Here is a 16896-nt window from a genome sequence, read left to right as displayed (position 1 = left end):
AGAATAAATTCCCGTTTCTTACAACAGGTCCAATTAGTAGGCCTAGAAGCAGTATATAGTCTCTTACTACCCAAAGTACCTTTACAATCTTCAGAACCCAAAGTTAATAACGAATTCTTGGGAATAAAAAGCTGGGTCAGAGTATGTCTCTTCTTTACCTTGACTTCTAGCATTATTGGACTTGCACTATATTAAGCTTCCATTTATAAATATTCTATGTAGGATTAAAAGATTAATTGATGTTATTAAGTAGTGAACTCTTAAGAATCCAACAGCTCAATAGCTTACATATAACCATCTATGACACATACTATTCATGTCTGTAACATGCTTATAACAACATCTATTAATCCTTTATAAATGAACCTGAATATAAAGTGTGACCACATTATTCTTAGGTATCAAGTTCTTAGAAACATCCTGCCTTTTCTCTTAAGAGACACACATTTAGAACATACATTATAATTCTGCTACTTCAATTTCATATGTTTAACTGCTCTGTCAAATATTTGTACCCTGCTTGACAGAATTTATTGCTTGCCCTTGTAACTAACTAGCTTATTGATCCTTTCTTAAACTTCTTCCTTCACAGCCATTTGGGTTCCTACACCAAGTGAAACTGTTCCTCTGGCTGCTAGTTCAGATTAACAAATGACATAGATGTTTAACAGCGTCAGTGCCACCCGCCCTTACTTTCAGATAAGGATATCTGAGGTCAGTGGGGCTGACATGCTTTTGTACCAGAGTTTTAATTGTTTCTTCGAAAGGTTTTGGCCATCTGTATCTGTGTGATATACCAACACCAAGTCAGACGCTTGATTCCGCACCACTAGATCCTCAAACAAGATAGGGTTTCTGTTTATTGCATCTAAACCCAGTTTAAGCACTGCTGTGTTCCCACCATTTTTCTCATGTACACAGAGAACATCCAGTTGACACTCCTCCCTCTTCTTGGCTGCCTTTGACTTACTTACAATCCAATACGTACACATTCTCCATTTCAACAGGAATCTGTGATCAGAATGGATTTTGGTGATATTGGGTCAGATTTCTTTCTGCCTTTCACCAGTCCCCAACGTAGTATTAAAAGCAGCTAACTACCACTACAGAAGAGCCACTGTTGACTTAGGCAACTGAATCAATATCCACTGAAGTCAGCGGAAAGACTCCCATTGACTTAAATGGGCTTTGGATCAGGGCCCTATCCATTACTCCAAAAGGACTGTGTGTTTTCCACAGAGGTGTTACTGCTGCCTCCACAGTGAACTCTGTATCATTTCCCAGAGTTAAACTGTTGCCTTTGCCAAACTTTTAATCTTCATAAACACATATGTATAAATCTAAAAAAACAGGAACTAAAATATTGCAAAAATCTGGAAGTCAAAGCCTTGGCAGAGTTGCTATTGTGGCTCTCTTGCAGGATGATGTAGTAGGTGGAGGGGGAGTGAGGATGAAGAGAAAAAGTGAGACACAGAAGGATTTTGTATTATTCAGTGGACAAACAAACTGATAGAATCCTGAACTTTCCTGAATGTTTTTCCTAAACCTGGCCTACCATTCCACAGGCCAGAATGCAAGGGAGCATTAAAGAGACAGTACTCTCAAACCATGAGGGAAGGTGGGCATGCCCTGTGTCATCACATGCTTTGTTTTTTGTTTTTGTTTTGTTTATTTTAATTTATGTGTTCAGGTTCAGGTGAATTCTAATAATATAACATTAAATCCTACAAAAATGCCAGAAAAGTTATAAGAAAAAATAGTCCAAAACATTTTATTTTCTTCAATGAAGCAAAGCTTCTATTATGTATTTTAAAAAAACACTTATGTATTCTCTGTAGTTAATTAATGTTTTAGGAAAGCAACCTAGACTCATAAGAACTCTATAAATGTTTAAATAAGGGTTCTTTTACATAGAGTAAATATTACATTTATTGTTTTTACTATAGAGACTAGTGTTGGAAGTGTTCTGATCTTACCAGGGAATCTATTGACTTTGTGAGTTAATAGACAATACAATATTAAGTACACATTTACAGTTTGTCAGGAAGAGGACACCCACTGATCAGAAACACTGTGTAAAGAAGAGCTTTTGATGAACTGTGATCATATGCCTCCTCCGTTTTTCCCCAACTGAAGCAATGTGTCATGGTTCCCGCAGAGACCCAAACCCACTCCCATTAAAGTAAATAAAGGGTGGAATTTTTAAAAGGGCCCAAGGCCCAGATTTTTTAAAAAAGTATTTAGGCACCTAATCCCAATTGATTGCAATGGAAGTTAGGTGCCTGAATACCTTGCAAAATCAGGGCCTAATTGACTTAAGAGCACAAGTCCCATTGACTATCAGTCAATGAGGAACTTTAGAAAATCCCCATTGAAAATTCCACTTGATTTCAGTCGGACCAGGAATAAGTCCAGGGCTCATTTGTTAGTTAATTTTTTTTTATTAAATCTTCTACTTAGAATTCTAGGTAGCAGAAAAAGCCAAAAGTAGAATAAAACTCTGGTTCACACTTTACACTAAAGGTACATTTATTAGTAGTTTATTATGGGTTAATAAATAATTAATAGACATTAGAAACATGTTGCAGGAGCAGGTAATGCTTGTAACCATCTATAATGCATACACAAGCAGGTGGTGTTATAGATGGTTATAAGCAACTTATTGACCTGTTGGACTGTATAACCATATATAACAATTGATTAACCATTTATTAAAACATTATGTATTAATCCTTTATAAAATATTTATAAAATGAATACTTAATATAAAGTGTGACCAAGTTTATTTTTAAAATTTAGCAAGCCCATGAACTAAAACATAGAAACACAAATTGCTGATATTCAACTTCTATGGATTCTACAGAGTTGTTAGCACTGTATACACATTTCAAGAGCCCCTCATTCCAAACAGTGTTACTCTGTGCCCTGAAAGATCTGAACATAAAATCAGACCCTGTAACCAGACCTGGTAGTTAAGGTCACCGCAGTACTCAGGCTGAAATTGACTGCACAAAGGCAAGGGTTATGATCACAGCCAGTCAAAAAAGCCAGCTCGGTGAAAGCTTTGAACAGGCCCACAAATCAAGAACTGATAGCACTGAAACTGTTATTTGTGACATGTAGCAAAAAAGGTTCTGATCTATTCCCTCACATCCATACTCTATTAGACCATAGTTCAAATCAAAGGAATTCAGCTGTGAAAAAATTCTACAGCATCACACATTTGAAGCATGTTATTGGTTAATACATGGCAATTACAGAAGAGCATTATACTCTGCTTAATTTAACATTCACTACCTGCTTTTACAACTACTCTGCAAAATAAAAGTTTGGGGGGTTGGTTTTCTTGTGGGTTCTAGAGTGTGTGTCTCTCTGTCTCTCCCCGACCCCACATTCCCACTACACTAGCCATGGGCCAAATTCTAAACGTTCAAAGTTCCATATGGATAACCACCACAAAACGTCCACAGTCATCTAAAGTAACCAAACCTCTTGTAGCTACAGTTTAGAGCAGGGGTCTCAAACACATGGCCCACAGAGTTATTTGCTGCGGCCCACCAAGCTCCCCGCACCCGCTGCCCCCCCTTAGCTTAGCACTTTCCAGGAGGGATGGGGGAGGAGCGGGGAGCTGCATGCTCAGGGGAGGATGCAGAGAAGAGGCGGGGCAGGGGTGGGGATTTGGGGAAGGGGTTGGAATAGGGGCAGGGAGGGGGTGGAGTTGGGGTGGGGACTTTGGGGAAGGAGTGGGAAGAGGCGGGGCAGGGCCTCATGGAAGGGGTGGAGTGAGGGTGTGGCCGGGGGGTGGGGTGTCACTGATGCGGCCCTTAAGCCAAGGTACTAGTCCTCATGTGGCCCTCCTGGTGATTTGAGTTTGAGATCCCTGGTTTAGAGGTAAAATCTTTGGAGCACCCAGGGAGATTTCCAGTACTTCATGCTTCTGATTGGGCTAGAAATACTGTCCAACAACCTCTCTAGATAGTATTTTAGCACATTCATTTCTGATCCTGGTTGGAATTACAAAGTAAAGATGTCCACAAAAAAAGAAAGGGAAAATGTTTCTGACCCTTTAGAACCTTAAAAGTTTGTTTCAGATCCAGTATGAGTTTTGAGAGAAAGTTTGTGACAATTTAATGCATTTTTTTATACTGAAAGCTCTTCCCTGTTTCTTACCCATAAATCTCAAGTGCTAATGGCCAGACTTAAACTCCAAGTCTCAGCACCTCAAACAGTGGGAAGTTTGGATCTGGACTTTACATCTTGGGCCCAGTTTCTAAGCTTTGATCCTGCACTGAGCAGACCCGTTCAGTAGCATGGAGACCCAATCACTTCAGTGGGGTACCATGTGTACACAGGGGTCTTCCTGTGCAGGATCAGGGGCCTAGTTTGATATAATAGAAAAGTATTCAGGAGTTCAGGCACTATTTTACATGTACCTACTATTATAACTTGGTTATCTGATATTCTGATTCAGGATTTTCTTATTCTAATCAATGGAATTTGAAACAAAATGGAGACTATGTTAGCTTTAAGAGGAATTGCTTGTTTGTTAACACAACTGCTGCTCTGCTAATCTGCTATTAATGGAAAGGAATAAGCAAACCGACAATGAAATGAAAGAATGATTCTAATTTTTCTTAGAAATTCTATAGTTTGGAAAAGCAAGACCCATTTTGTGCTTCTGTTAGCAAAATAAGCTGCATATCACTCATTAATTTCTAGAAGAATGTGTGGATTTCTGAGAAGCATCCCTCTTTTGACAGGGCATATTTCTGGTCCCTCAGATACATGGCCTAGCCAACTGGATACATTATGCTGATTACAACTTTGACCCTACCCTGATCATGGCTATGTTTTGCCAGCTTTAGATGAATGTATTTTTGTTTCAGTTTTTAGTAAATAGGATATTCAGCAAGGATAATTTGCAATTTGATGTTCTCAAAACAAAATTAGCCTTGGGGGGGAAAAGGCACAAATAATGAGCTTTACTTTAGTGTCAGTGCATTGTCCAGATTTTTTCCCCCTGGAATCTAGTGTACAACTGGAGCTCGGGCTGGCGCAAAGTTAAGAGGATTTCAGTTCTGATGAGAGTGAATTTGATTACACTGACAATACAGGAAAGAAGAAAACATCTTTACTGTTGCTCTACTTGCACACTCTGTCCTTTCAATTCAGTCAGTGGTAACGTATTACTCAAAATAAACACTGCATGCAAAGTGTGTAATGGGAAAGATCATAATGGACAATAGGGAATGTGAAGAGGTGAGAAAATGAGCCCTTTGGAATGCTACCAAGGGTTAAAACAGTTTGGAGAAACATTAGAGAGAGAAAGTGTGCACTGCAGAGAATGTGAGAAAGATTCTCACACCTGAGCCATTCTTTTTAGGTGACAAATCTCAGGAACTGTCCCAGACTGAGGTATCAACGGAAGTGGTTTTGGAACAAATTGATAAATTCAACAGTAATAAGTCACGAGGACCAGATGGTATTCACCCAAGAGTTCTGAAGGAACTCAAATATGACACTGCAGGACTACTGGGGTATGTAACCTATCATTTAAATCAGCTTTTGTACCAGATGACTGGAGGGTAACTAATGTAACGCCTATTTTTTAAAATGGCTCCAGAGGCAGTCCTCTCAATTTCAGGCCAGTAAGCCTAACTTTAGTACCAGGCAAACTGATTGAAACTATACTAAAGAACAGAATTATCAGACACATAGATGAACATGATGCGTTGGGGAAGAGTCAACATGGCTTTTGTAAAGGGAAATCACACCTCACCAATCTATTAGAATTCTTTGAGGGTGTCAACAAGCATGTGGATTAGGGCAGTGGTTCTCAACCAGGGGTACCCCTACCCCTGGGGGTACACAGAGGTCTTCCAGGGGGTATCAACTCACCTAGATATTTGCCTAGTTTTACAACAGGCTACATAAAAAGCACTAGCGAAGTCAGTACAAACTGAAATTTCATACAATGACTTGTTTATCCTGCTCTATGTACTATACACTGAAATGTAAGTACAATATTTATATTCCAATTCATTTATTTTATAATTATATGGTAAAAATGAGAAAGTCAGCAATTTTTCAGTTCCAGTGTGCTGTGACCCTTTTGTATTTTTAGGTCTGATTTTGCATGCAAGTGGTTTTAAGTGAGGTGAGACCTGGGGTACTCAAGACAAATCCAACTCCTGAAAGGGGTACCGGAGTCTGGAAAGGGTGAGAGCCACTGGACTAGTAGATATAGTGTACTTGGACTTTCAGAAAGCCTTTAACAAGATTCCATACCAAAGGCTCTTAAACAGAGTAAGCTGTCATGGGATAAGAGAGAAGGTCCTCTCATGGATCAGTAACTGGTTAAAAGATAGGAAACAAAGGGTAGGAATAGAGAGTCAGTTTTCACAGGGGAGAGAGGTAAATAGCAGGGTCTTCCAAGGATCTCTACTGGGACCAGTGCTGTTCAACTTATTCATAAACAATCTGGAAAGAGGGGTAAAGAGTGAGGAGGCAACGTTTGCAGATTATACAAAATTTCTCAAGATAGTTAAATTCAAAGCTGACTGCAAAGAGTTACAAAGGGATTTCACTAAACCGGGTGACTGGGTAACAAACTGGCAGATGAAATTCAATGTTGATAACTGCAGAGTAATGCACAATGGAAAACATAATCCCAACTATACATACAAAATGATGAGGTCTAAATTAGCTATTACAACTCAAGAAAGAGATGTTAGCATCATCGTGGTTAATTTTCTGAAAACACCTGCTCAGTGTGCAGCGGCAGCCAAAAAAGCTAACAATGTTAGGAACCATTAGGAAAGGATAGATAATAAACCGGAAAATATCATAATGCCAATATTTAAATCCATGGTACACCCACACCTTGGCTCTCATCCACTATGACAAGGGGTGTGAGTGTGGGTGGCAAAGGCCAAGAAAAAGGGAGAGTGGCTGGAATTTTCTTATACTCTAGCAATCTTTGGTTACCAAAATGGCCTGTTGGTGCTGTGTGCCGCTGGTGCAATTTAGAGCAGCCCTCAGGCTTCTCAGTAGTGTACTGAAATAAAGTGTCAGCTGTCAGGGAGCAATGCCAAGCACCAAATGGCTGGTCTTGAGGATCTGGCCTCATATATACACTCTTAGGTGCAAAGGACACTTTCTTTTGTCGAAGAAAAGTCAAAATGAGCGTTTTTCAAACGTAGACCTTGGAAAACAGCTTAGAAACTTTGGAGGAGATATTCAAAATTACAAATAGGAGTTAGACACTCAGTCAAACACCTAACTGCCTTTTGTCTTTAGCGAAGGAGTCAGTACCACAATTCCATTATGTATACTGTAAGGGAAAATCCTCCTGGCCTCATTGAAGTTGAAGAGAGTCTTGCTATTGGCTTCAATGGGGCCAGGATTTCACCCTTTACATTTTCTTAACAAGTAAAAAAAAATTCACCCTGGCCCAATTCATTTCCTCTGGCACTGTATTGTTATGTTTGTTTAAGCAGAATGCTCATTAGTTTGTTCCTTCTCTTTTTTTAAGGCTATGTTATTAAACTCTTTTCAGTTAGGGGAAAAGTCTAACTTTTTGGATAAGCTGTAACTGTAGCTAGTAGCCTAGAGGGAGAAAAGCCCCCTTGTGAACCTTGCAAATACTGTATATTAACTCTTGTAAAGTAGACAAATGAAAGAGGGAACACATGTTCTATATTATAGGCTTACATTTCGATGGTAGGCTGTTGCAGTTTCCTCTTGGATTTGTTTCACCTCTGCTTCATTGGCATCTCGAATTTTCTGAACTTTTGCCATTGAATCTGAGTCCCCATTGCTCAATTCATGGAGTTTTCCTTCTAGTTGGAGTATGAGAACTTCTGACCACGCAAGCCTCTGTCTCATCTGTTTGGATTCCTATCATTGTTTTAGAAGAAGAATGAATTGGATTCTCTCAGGGGAGAGGTCACAAAAATTAGACTTAAAAAACCGTAAGAGCATTTCTTTACAGTGAAAAAGAAATCATTTGTGTCCTTAAAAGATACAAGATATTGAAAATAAGCCAGTAAATGAATTTTGATAATACTGCTAGTTAATTGCCAAGTACTTTTAAGGGAGTAACTTATAACAGACTTATTTTCCCTGATTCCATGATGAATTGTTAAAAAAGCCAGTGTAGAAAAATGCATGTTTCCTTGGACTTTTCTGTTTCACTTGTGCCAATTTCAGAGAACAGAAAAAAAACCCTAAACTTTTCAACCACAACCTATTTCGCAGTTCCCACAGAGGAAATACATACATATAAGTCACTTTATCTTTTTTATACAGACACATCTTACCTTTTAAGTAAGTAGCTGTAAAAGTTAATGATACACTTTAACCACTACTAATGAAAAGCACAATCACTAACATCTAATTAAAATGCTTATTTCTTACTATATCCACATCTTCTGCCTGCTGTCCTAGAGTCATTACATTCAGAAGAAGTGATGGCTGCCGCAACACACATGCCATTCTGCATTAGTCTTATTAACTTGATGCTTTGGGAAAATAATGGAGGGATGATATCACATATCACACCATCAGCTTAATCTGCACTGTTCGTAGTGCTGCAAATTATAGCACAGCTCACAGTCTCATTTCCACAGTCCATTTTGTTAATAAGTGAGAAAAAAAAAAGCACCAAAGAGGAAGTCTGGGGTCTAAGCCACCAAAAAAAAAAATAGCATAGAATAGGTCGGGTTTCTGAAATAACTTGTGGATGTCATTTTTTACAATATCATTTTTGTTTGTGCAATGACAAAGTGGTAATACTCTAAGAATTAACACCCTTTAATATCAAGCTTCTGTTATTACTGTTTTATTTGAAAACACACCTTAAGCAACACTTCTTAGCCCAAGATGCAGCAGGATTTAGATTCTATTCTACGGAAAAAGGTTTTATCCTTTATTACTGTACATATCAGACACAACTGACATGAATATTACATTCAGTAGGGTTGGGTTGAAGGAATACTGCTCTATCATCCTCAAAGAGATGAAACTGAATTGTAGGTCATAACTTATGCTTCAAATGGAATCACACTCCAGAGCGATGAGAAGTACTAGCAGAGTCTCAAAGAGCTTAAGTTCTCTGCATGCACAGTGTCAGCAGCTAATCCCAGGGGCATGGAAAATGGTGGGTTCGAGGCCAGTGTTAAAAAGAGGGCAAATATTGGTTCGAAGTCCATGACTGATGAGATTCACAAAGTTCTTGCAATGCACATGTGTTGCTGGATGGTTAGATCAAACAGTTCTGTTTTCGATGTGTTCATCTCATCAAGAGCTGCTTTACAAGAAAAAAGCAGGAGCAAGGAATGGGAGGACAAACTAGCAAATCTAGAAGTGACCTCAGCTAATACTTCAGATGGACCTGAACTGTGACATTTGAATCTGCATCCAAAAACCTCCCCCAAAGTTCAGATGTAAGGTTTTGGGCTCTCCCATTATAAAGATAGAGTCCATCTGGGAAATTTGGATTCAGATCTGACCCCTATCATCCCCCTCTCTCACACACACATGTATGCATTCAGTATGGGGTGTTTGGATTCAGAGTTTTAGTTCAGGTCCATCTCTTATTCATCCAGAAATAATCAGACTCAAGAGAGAAGTTTAGCAAAATCAAGAACGATTTTCCTTTTAAAGCCTGAGGCAATGTTCTTACTTTTTTAAGTTTCTTCCCCACCCGATCCTTCCCCCTACATGTTAATTCACCTCGTTGCATGCTTGCAAATGAGATGAAAAGAAAAATCATCATTCAATAGTCACAGCATCAACTCACCAGGGGAAATAACAAAGGCACGGGAACTAGGGAAGGAAATGTTTATATAAGCAGTGGAACAGCCAAGAAAACTAACTAATCAGAAGGCAGAGAAAACAAGAAAACCCAAAAACACTTGGTTCAGCCAACTACAAACTGGCCAAGACTGTCAACCTGCAGCAGGTGCCAAGGGCTCCTCTGGCAACCAGCCAGCTAGGCAAAAGAGAGCTGCTTTTTTGTTCCTTTCTATTCTTTAAGGGGTTCTACCACACTGTATACAGAAAGGCTACCACTCTTAGCTAAGGTGAGACCTGTTGCTCCTTAACTTCTAAATTTCCCTCCATTGGGCAACAATGCCCAAGGCCAGTGCATCTAATCCCCACTGTCAGCCACTGTTCAATCCCCAGGGCAATAGTTTTCTGTGATACCCTTCTATCACTGGGTATGTGTGGCTTATGCTTGTTCCTCAAATACATCTGCTGGCTTGTCTAAATCAACCATGGTTTGTACGCCTGGATCAAATCAGATCTCCAAATGGTCCCCAGGGCTGAAAAGTTATTGCGGCTGACAGACAACTGGACAATTCCACCCTTTCATTTACATTTTAAAATCTCACTCAGTGATCCGCCCTCCTCCCACCACCACTCTGAATACTTCCTTGGGTCCAAATTGCACCTTCAGAATATGAGAAGGCAAAAATCTAGCCATTCATGGAGAAACACCTATCCTACTACAAACAGAATAACTCAGGGAGAACACATGGAGGATGTTTATCTCCAGTCTTTTTTGGGGGGGGGCGGTGTTTGCATGATTAGGATAGATGGTACACAGGAGAACCAGGGCTCAGCCAGTGTCATGCACCTGAATGGCATGCTCCCTGTGGAAAGATGGAATGCGCTAACCATGCTAACTGGGCCATCATCTTAATGCTCAAAGAAGCACAAGAGCTGTATTTTGGCCAGTTCCTGCTCAGATGTCCAAGGCTTGGTGAGATAAGGCTTTTCTGAATCCACTTCCCCCACAATGCACCTGCACCGGGGGAGCCCATCATGCATGAGGGAGAGCAATGACGTTTTATCTAACCGCTCATTATGGTGGCAGCATTAAGATCCACTTGAATTTCTACCTTTCAGAAATTAGAGCCCCTCCTTCACTCTGCAGCGATGCTAAAACGAATATTCCCCTGCTCAGTACAGTATTCATGCCAATGTAGTGGGAGTCAATGCAATAGCAGACAAGCTGCATTACATAACAATTGAAGACTCTTGTATAAATAATACAGGAGAAGAGAAAATATAGTAACAGTGTGTAAATTGGTGGAGCCTTTGCTTGGATGCACACTAGAGGGTACTGGTATTTAGAACAGAGTACAGTACAGCAATACAATCTTGGCAATATATGAAAGAGAAAGGGTGGTGCTGTTTCCAGCTGGTTTCCAAGAGGAGTACAAGCTGTTGCTCTTGTGCCTGCTTTTTGGTTCTATAGATCATCCACATCAACTATATATCTATTGAATAAATTCTGGTGTTAAGCACGTTGTTGCATGGAGCTTATCATTGCCAGGCTTACAATAAGACCACAGAATGTGCCATTGTGGAACAGTTCCATGGTCCATTAAGTCCTTTCACCTGAGAGGTAGGGAATCCCTGCTCAACCCCCTTCTCCTCAGCAGGCAGATGAGGGAGTTGAACCACCTCTCCAACATCCAATTGTGTGCTCTAACCCAGGGGTTCTCAGACTTATTTGATGCCACCCCTGTTCCTTGCATCTGTAGTAGCTCATGCCCAGGGTTACCATATTTCAGGTTCCCAAAAAGAGGACAGTAGCAGAAGTGTGCGGGGAGGGAGGGCGGGGAGATATAGGGAGGGCAGAAGAGAGCTGGAGGGAGGTATAGTTAGGGGTGCTGGAGGGATGTGTGTGTACTTGAGGGGGTACCCTGTGTATGGGGGGGTACTCACTGGAGTGAGGGGACAGCATTGCTCCCTATCACAGTGGCTTGTTGGCTGGTGCAAGCCCAAGATGCAGCACCATTCATCAGTCAGTACCTCCTTATGGGACCCCCCAGCCAGAGCTAGGAGCCGAGGCCTGGGTGGGGGGCAGGGATCTGACAGCTGCAGGTGCCAGGGAATGGACCAATCACCTACAGATACACAGAGGGACAAATCGGGACTCTTTCTGAGCTTCAACAACTGCTCTGCAAAAATCCAAGACATTGCCTGGTATTTGAAAGATCTGCCTGCACAGAAGTCAGAGAATCAAGAAAGAGGCTATTGTGACATTGCACCCCATATTTTTCATAGAGATATTATTGATATGATTATGGCATAATTATGATGCATTTTGTACAAGATGGGTCGTGTAAGGTTTCATTGGAAAAGTTATGATTTGCTGAATCTGATTATCCTATTTGTATGCACGTAACATTTTTGTATCTGAAGTTACGAATATTGACTATGTATCTGTATTTCACATGTAGTGACACCCACTAGGCAAGATGCTTCCAGTTTAAATAGCTGGTTGCAAAGGGCCCATTCAGGGTAATGGGCCATTAGGGAAAACAATAGGCCTTAGGAGAAGCTTATCCCATACCTAGCGAGCTATCCTGAGAATGCTCCTGACAGCCTATGGATAATGGCTGCTATGACTCTGCAAGGCCATGTGACCAGCCCACATGACTCTGGACTCCATTTTGGGTACCTGTATTTTTCCACAAACTGGGCTGGGAACTGTTTTTGGAACAAAGGGTTCCCACCATATGCCAAAGCTAGATCAGGCAGGGAGTGACATCATCTGTTATTCTGCACTCTCCCACAACTCAACACCTGAGAGACGCTCCAAAAGAAAAAGACTTGGAACAGGGGAGATGATCCCAAGCTGCAAAGCTTAAGAATCTGAAATCCTGCTTGTATCATCAGCCAGGGGAAGAATTTGCTAACTCATATCCCATCTTTCTAGTATCGTAGGCTTAGTTTGCGGTGTTGTTTATTTAGTAGGTAATCTGCTTTGATCCATTTGCTATCACTTACAATCACTTAAAGTCTATCTTTTCATAGTTAATAAACTTGTTTTATATTTTATCCTAAACCAGCGTGCCTTTAAATGAAGTGTTTCAGGAAAAATCTCAGCTTGGTTACTACAAGTGTGCATATTCTTCTCTACCTTGAGGGAGAGGCAGACATATTGTGTTTACGCTGTGCAGATCCTTGTGTAGTTCAAGATGATATAATTTTGGCTTTCTATTCCAGAGGGAGGTGCATGCTTGGGGAGCTAGGAAACTGGTTGGGGTCTGCTGTTTGCACTCAGGTAGCCCAGTTTGGGTGCATGGCGGCACCTGCAGTCGTGTTGGGTGATAACAGGGCCTGGGTGAGGCTGGCTGTGTCCCCAACACAGGTGGGTGTCTTAGAGAAGCACAGCAGTTCCTACAGCTCCCAGACTGCACCCCAAGGGGGATAACCCATCTCCGCTATGTCTGGGAAAACCCAGACATCTGGTAACCCCCCTCTGGGTGCCTGGCCAGCAGCTGCCAATCTCCAGTCGCCCAGCTTTGAAGGCAGAGCACGAGCGGCAGCTGCTGGCCATAGGGCCCAGCTTTGTAGGCAGTGCTGCCACCAGCAGCAGTGCAGAAGTAAGGGTGGCCCGGTATGAAGGCAGAGCGGAGAGTGGCCGCTCCTGGCTGGGCGCCCAGCTCTGACTGTGGGCAGTAAGTTTCCCCCCGCCCAAAGCTTCTCACACATACTCAGAATACATTCCATGCCCCACCCCACGGGGGCACAATTCCCAGTTTGAGAGCCTCTGCTCTAACCAATGGGTGAAAGGTTATAAGGGAGGCCACCTCTTGCTTACAAGAAACATCTTAAGCACCTAAGCCACATAACTCCAGGAGAGGATTTCCAGCTATGTGAAGCAGAGATAGGCTGCTCCCTGTAGCCCAGACTTAGTCACCAAACTCTGGGCAAGGGGCAGGGTTTAGGACAAACCCTCTTGTCAGCATCTCCCATGGACTAGTCTAGACAGCTTCCTGCCCAGCTTGCAGACTCATGCTATGAGACTAAAAATAGCAGGGTAGATATTTGAGCTTGGGCTGTCATTCAGACTCTGAGACCCAGCCCCATAGTGTAAGTCTGAGTCAGCTGACCCACACTCTGAGATTCAGTGTTGGTAGGGGTTTGCAGTGTAGATGTACTCTGAGGCACCTCTCCCCCCAGAATGCATTATATAGGCGCCTAGGCACCTAACACAGGGTTTATAGATCCCATTGTTCCAGGGATTTTCTAGGTGCCTTTAAGTTCCTTTGTCACTCTCAGACTAAGGTCACACAGACAGTCTGTGGTGGAAGAGAGAAATTAACTCAGCTCGACAGAGTCCTAGGCTGGCACCTTAACCACTGGGCAATGCTGCCTCTCTTTTGTCTGCGCTCAGAGGGATTCCAATCAAACACCTCTCCCAGTTGACATGGGGTTCTCACAACACATATTTTGCTGGCCTCAAAGTGTGACCACCAACTCTTGCTGGTGGCCGCTCTGACAATTTTTCCTAAAATACTTTATTTGTTTTTCCTAAAGTTAATTAATATGCACATATACATGTCCAAATCCTTGTAATTTATTTATGTCTGTTTTTTTGTTTGTTTGTTTTTTTGCAGACTCAATAATAAAAATAATGTACAGTTGTCTCTATTCTTTACTGGACCTAAACAGAATAGAAACAAATAATGTGCTTTGCATGTTCTTGTCTTCTTTTGTAATTGTTTCTTTTGCTTTTTGGTTGCTTTTTTTTTTTTAATATAAAGACTTGCTAGTTACTAAATCTGCGTCTGTGAAAAGTGATATTTGAATGTTTTTTAATACCACTTTTCACAGTAGCAGACTTGCTAGCTAGCTGGGAGGCTGCGAAAAGTGATATTAACAAACATACAAATATCACTTTTCACAACAGACTTATTCAGCCCTGGCAAGCCAGGTTAAAAATTGAGCCCTGGATGGGGAGGTAGGTAGGGAAGCAGTGGGAGCCAGCTGCAATGGGGTGAGTGGATGAGGGGCCAGGAGAGGCAGTGAGGTCCACAGGCGATGGGGTATTAGTGAGCCTGGGGCCAGAGCCCAGGGACTGGACCTCTGCAGCCGCGTAGCTGAAGCCCGGGGCCAGAGGACACAGCGGGGACAAGGAGCAATGGGGGGTGGTAAGCCTGGGGACGGCACCCACTGCCGCATGACTGGGGCTCGGGGCCAGAGCCCATGGTCCTGTGTCCAGACTCTGAAACCCTGCAGCCACCACCTGCCTCCCCAAGGCTGAAGCCAGAAGCCTGAGCCCCACTGCCCTCAGGAAGGTGGGGAACTCACAACAGCTGCCTGCTTCTCTAGTGTTTGTGGCTCCAAAGGGGGGCAGAGCCCCACCCCTGGGGAGGGGCCATTGCTTTATGCTCCCCCCGTATTCACCATCCAGGAGGCTGTGGCCACATGAAAAGCCCCTGGTGGCCGCATTTGAGAAGCACTGGTCTAGATCAGCAAGGTAGTTGCAGCGTTACATAAAGGACTTCTTACTGCTGCTCCTTGTCTGAGCAAAGGAGTATTTCCAACACATAACACACATGAATCAGTGTCTTATCTTCATGGGTGGGGAAGATGTTGGTTGCCCCCTTGATGCCTACAAGCCAGAGAAAGCTATGGGGCTTCCCTTTTATTGTTTAGTTAGTATAACAAACAAGCCGGAAAGAGAAAGTTCATACTTCCGTTTCAAAAAATAAAAATAGCAAACCCAGACACCTGCAGCCAGGAGAGGCATACTAATGAATCACCTAGGTATCTCTCACCAAATCAGTTCCCTGCCATTGCAGAGGCCCCAGGAATTAGTGCTTCTTGGTCCCTTCTGTTCTCTGCCTGTGACACACAATAGTTTAGTCTTCTGAAAGCTGTACTACTATAGTCTAATCCATTTTACTGATCTTAATACAGGGGTAACTGGGCGGGGTTTAGTGGCTTGGGATACACAGGAGATCAGACTGGATAATCTGGTGGTCCCTTCTAGCCTTAAACTTTATGACTGCTTACCCCAATAAGATCCACATTTTTTGCTCAGAATGTGTGACATGAATTGCCTTTTGCAGCTGCTGGCATTTTATGGGCCTCACCTCAACCTCCTTTTGGCGTCAGCTAATCAGCCCCTATTGGCTAATCTATGCTTTGTTTAAAAAAAAACAAAAAACACACACACAACACTCCTAAAGGTATGTCTTCACTACCCTCCGGATCGGCGGGCAGCAATTGATCCAGCGGGGAATCAATTTATCGCATCTACTCTAGATGCGATAAATCGACCCCCAAAGCGCTCTCCCGTCAACTCCTGTACTCCAGCACCGCGAGAGGCACAGGCAGAGTCGACAGGGGAGTGGCAGCAGTCGACTCACAGCAGTGAAGACACCACGGTAAGTCGATCTAAGTACGTCGACTTCAGCTACGTTATTCACGTAGCTGAAGTTGCGTAAATTAGATTGACACCCCCCCCCCCCGCGTAGACCAGGGCTAAGAGATGTCACTTATCTTCTCCACTTCCCTAGCAATTCCCACCTACTGCCTGTCTCAGCTGACATTTCACAGTAACCATGCTGTGGTTTAAATCAGCGTGCTGGAGTACAGGGAGGAAAGTCAATACATTAGAATGGAGATTTCAATCCTCTGCTTCCTCACAGCAACTCACACTTCAGCACAACAGGAAGTGATTTGCCTACCTTCACACAGAGGATTTGATTCCCCTTTCACTTGGTGTAATCATGGCAGCAGGAGAGCAAAACACGACCACAATCAAATTCTCCAATCACTTAAACCAGTAGCAGCATTTTATGCCCACCTTTGCTCTCCTAGAAATGACCACACAAGGTGTGAGGTAGTGAAGAATCAGGGCCAGGAAAACTGAGACAGAGCCAGGAATATGATCCGGGTTTCTAACTCTAACCAAAGACCATCCTTCCTGGCCAAAGCAAGAAGATGAAAAGAAAATATATACATAGAGATGATATGGACATCAGTGTAGTTAAGCTACTGTGATAGACAAGGAAGAAGGCACTAAAGAGCACAAACACTACTTGCTAGGGCTTTCAGTAATGCAGAGATCCAGCTGACTCA

At 42.4% G+C, this 16896-nt stretch overlaps 1 protein-coding gene across 1 annotated transcript in view; it reads right to left on the bottom strand.

The window, feature by feature from the left end:
* The window catches only part of LMNTD1 (lamin tail domain containing 1), a 299068-nt gene that overhangs the window by 209507 nt on the left and 72665 nt on the right, over nucleotides 1-16896 (bottom strand). Inside the window, exon 5 of the mRNA XM_037915372.2 lies at nucleotides 7714-7899. Within this exon, the coding sequence (XP_037771300.1) occupies nucleotides 7714-7899 (186 nt within the window). The remainder of the gene's footprint in view (nucleotides 1-7713; nucleotides 7900-16896) is intronic.

Source organism: Chelonia mydas, chromosome 1, assembly GCF_015237465.2.
Source record: "Chelonia mydas isolate rCheMyd1 chromosome 1, rCheMyd1.pri.v2, whole genome shotgun sequence".
Lineage (NCBI taxonomy): Eukaryota > Metazoa > Chordata > Testudines > Cheloniidae > Chelonia > Chelonia mydas.
This window is presented reverse-complemented; position numbering and strand designations above follow the sequence as displayed.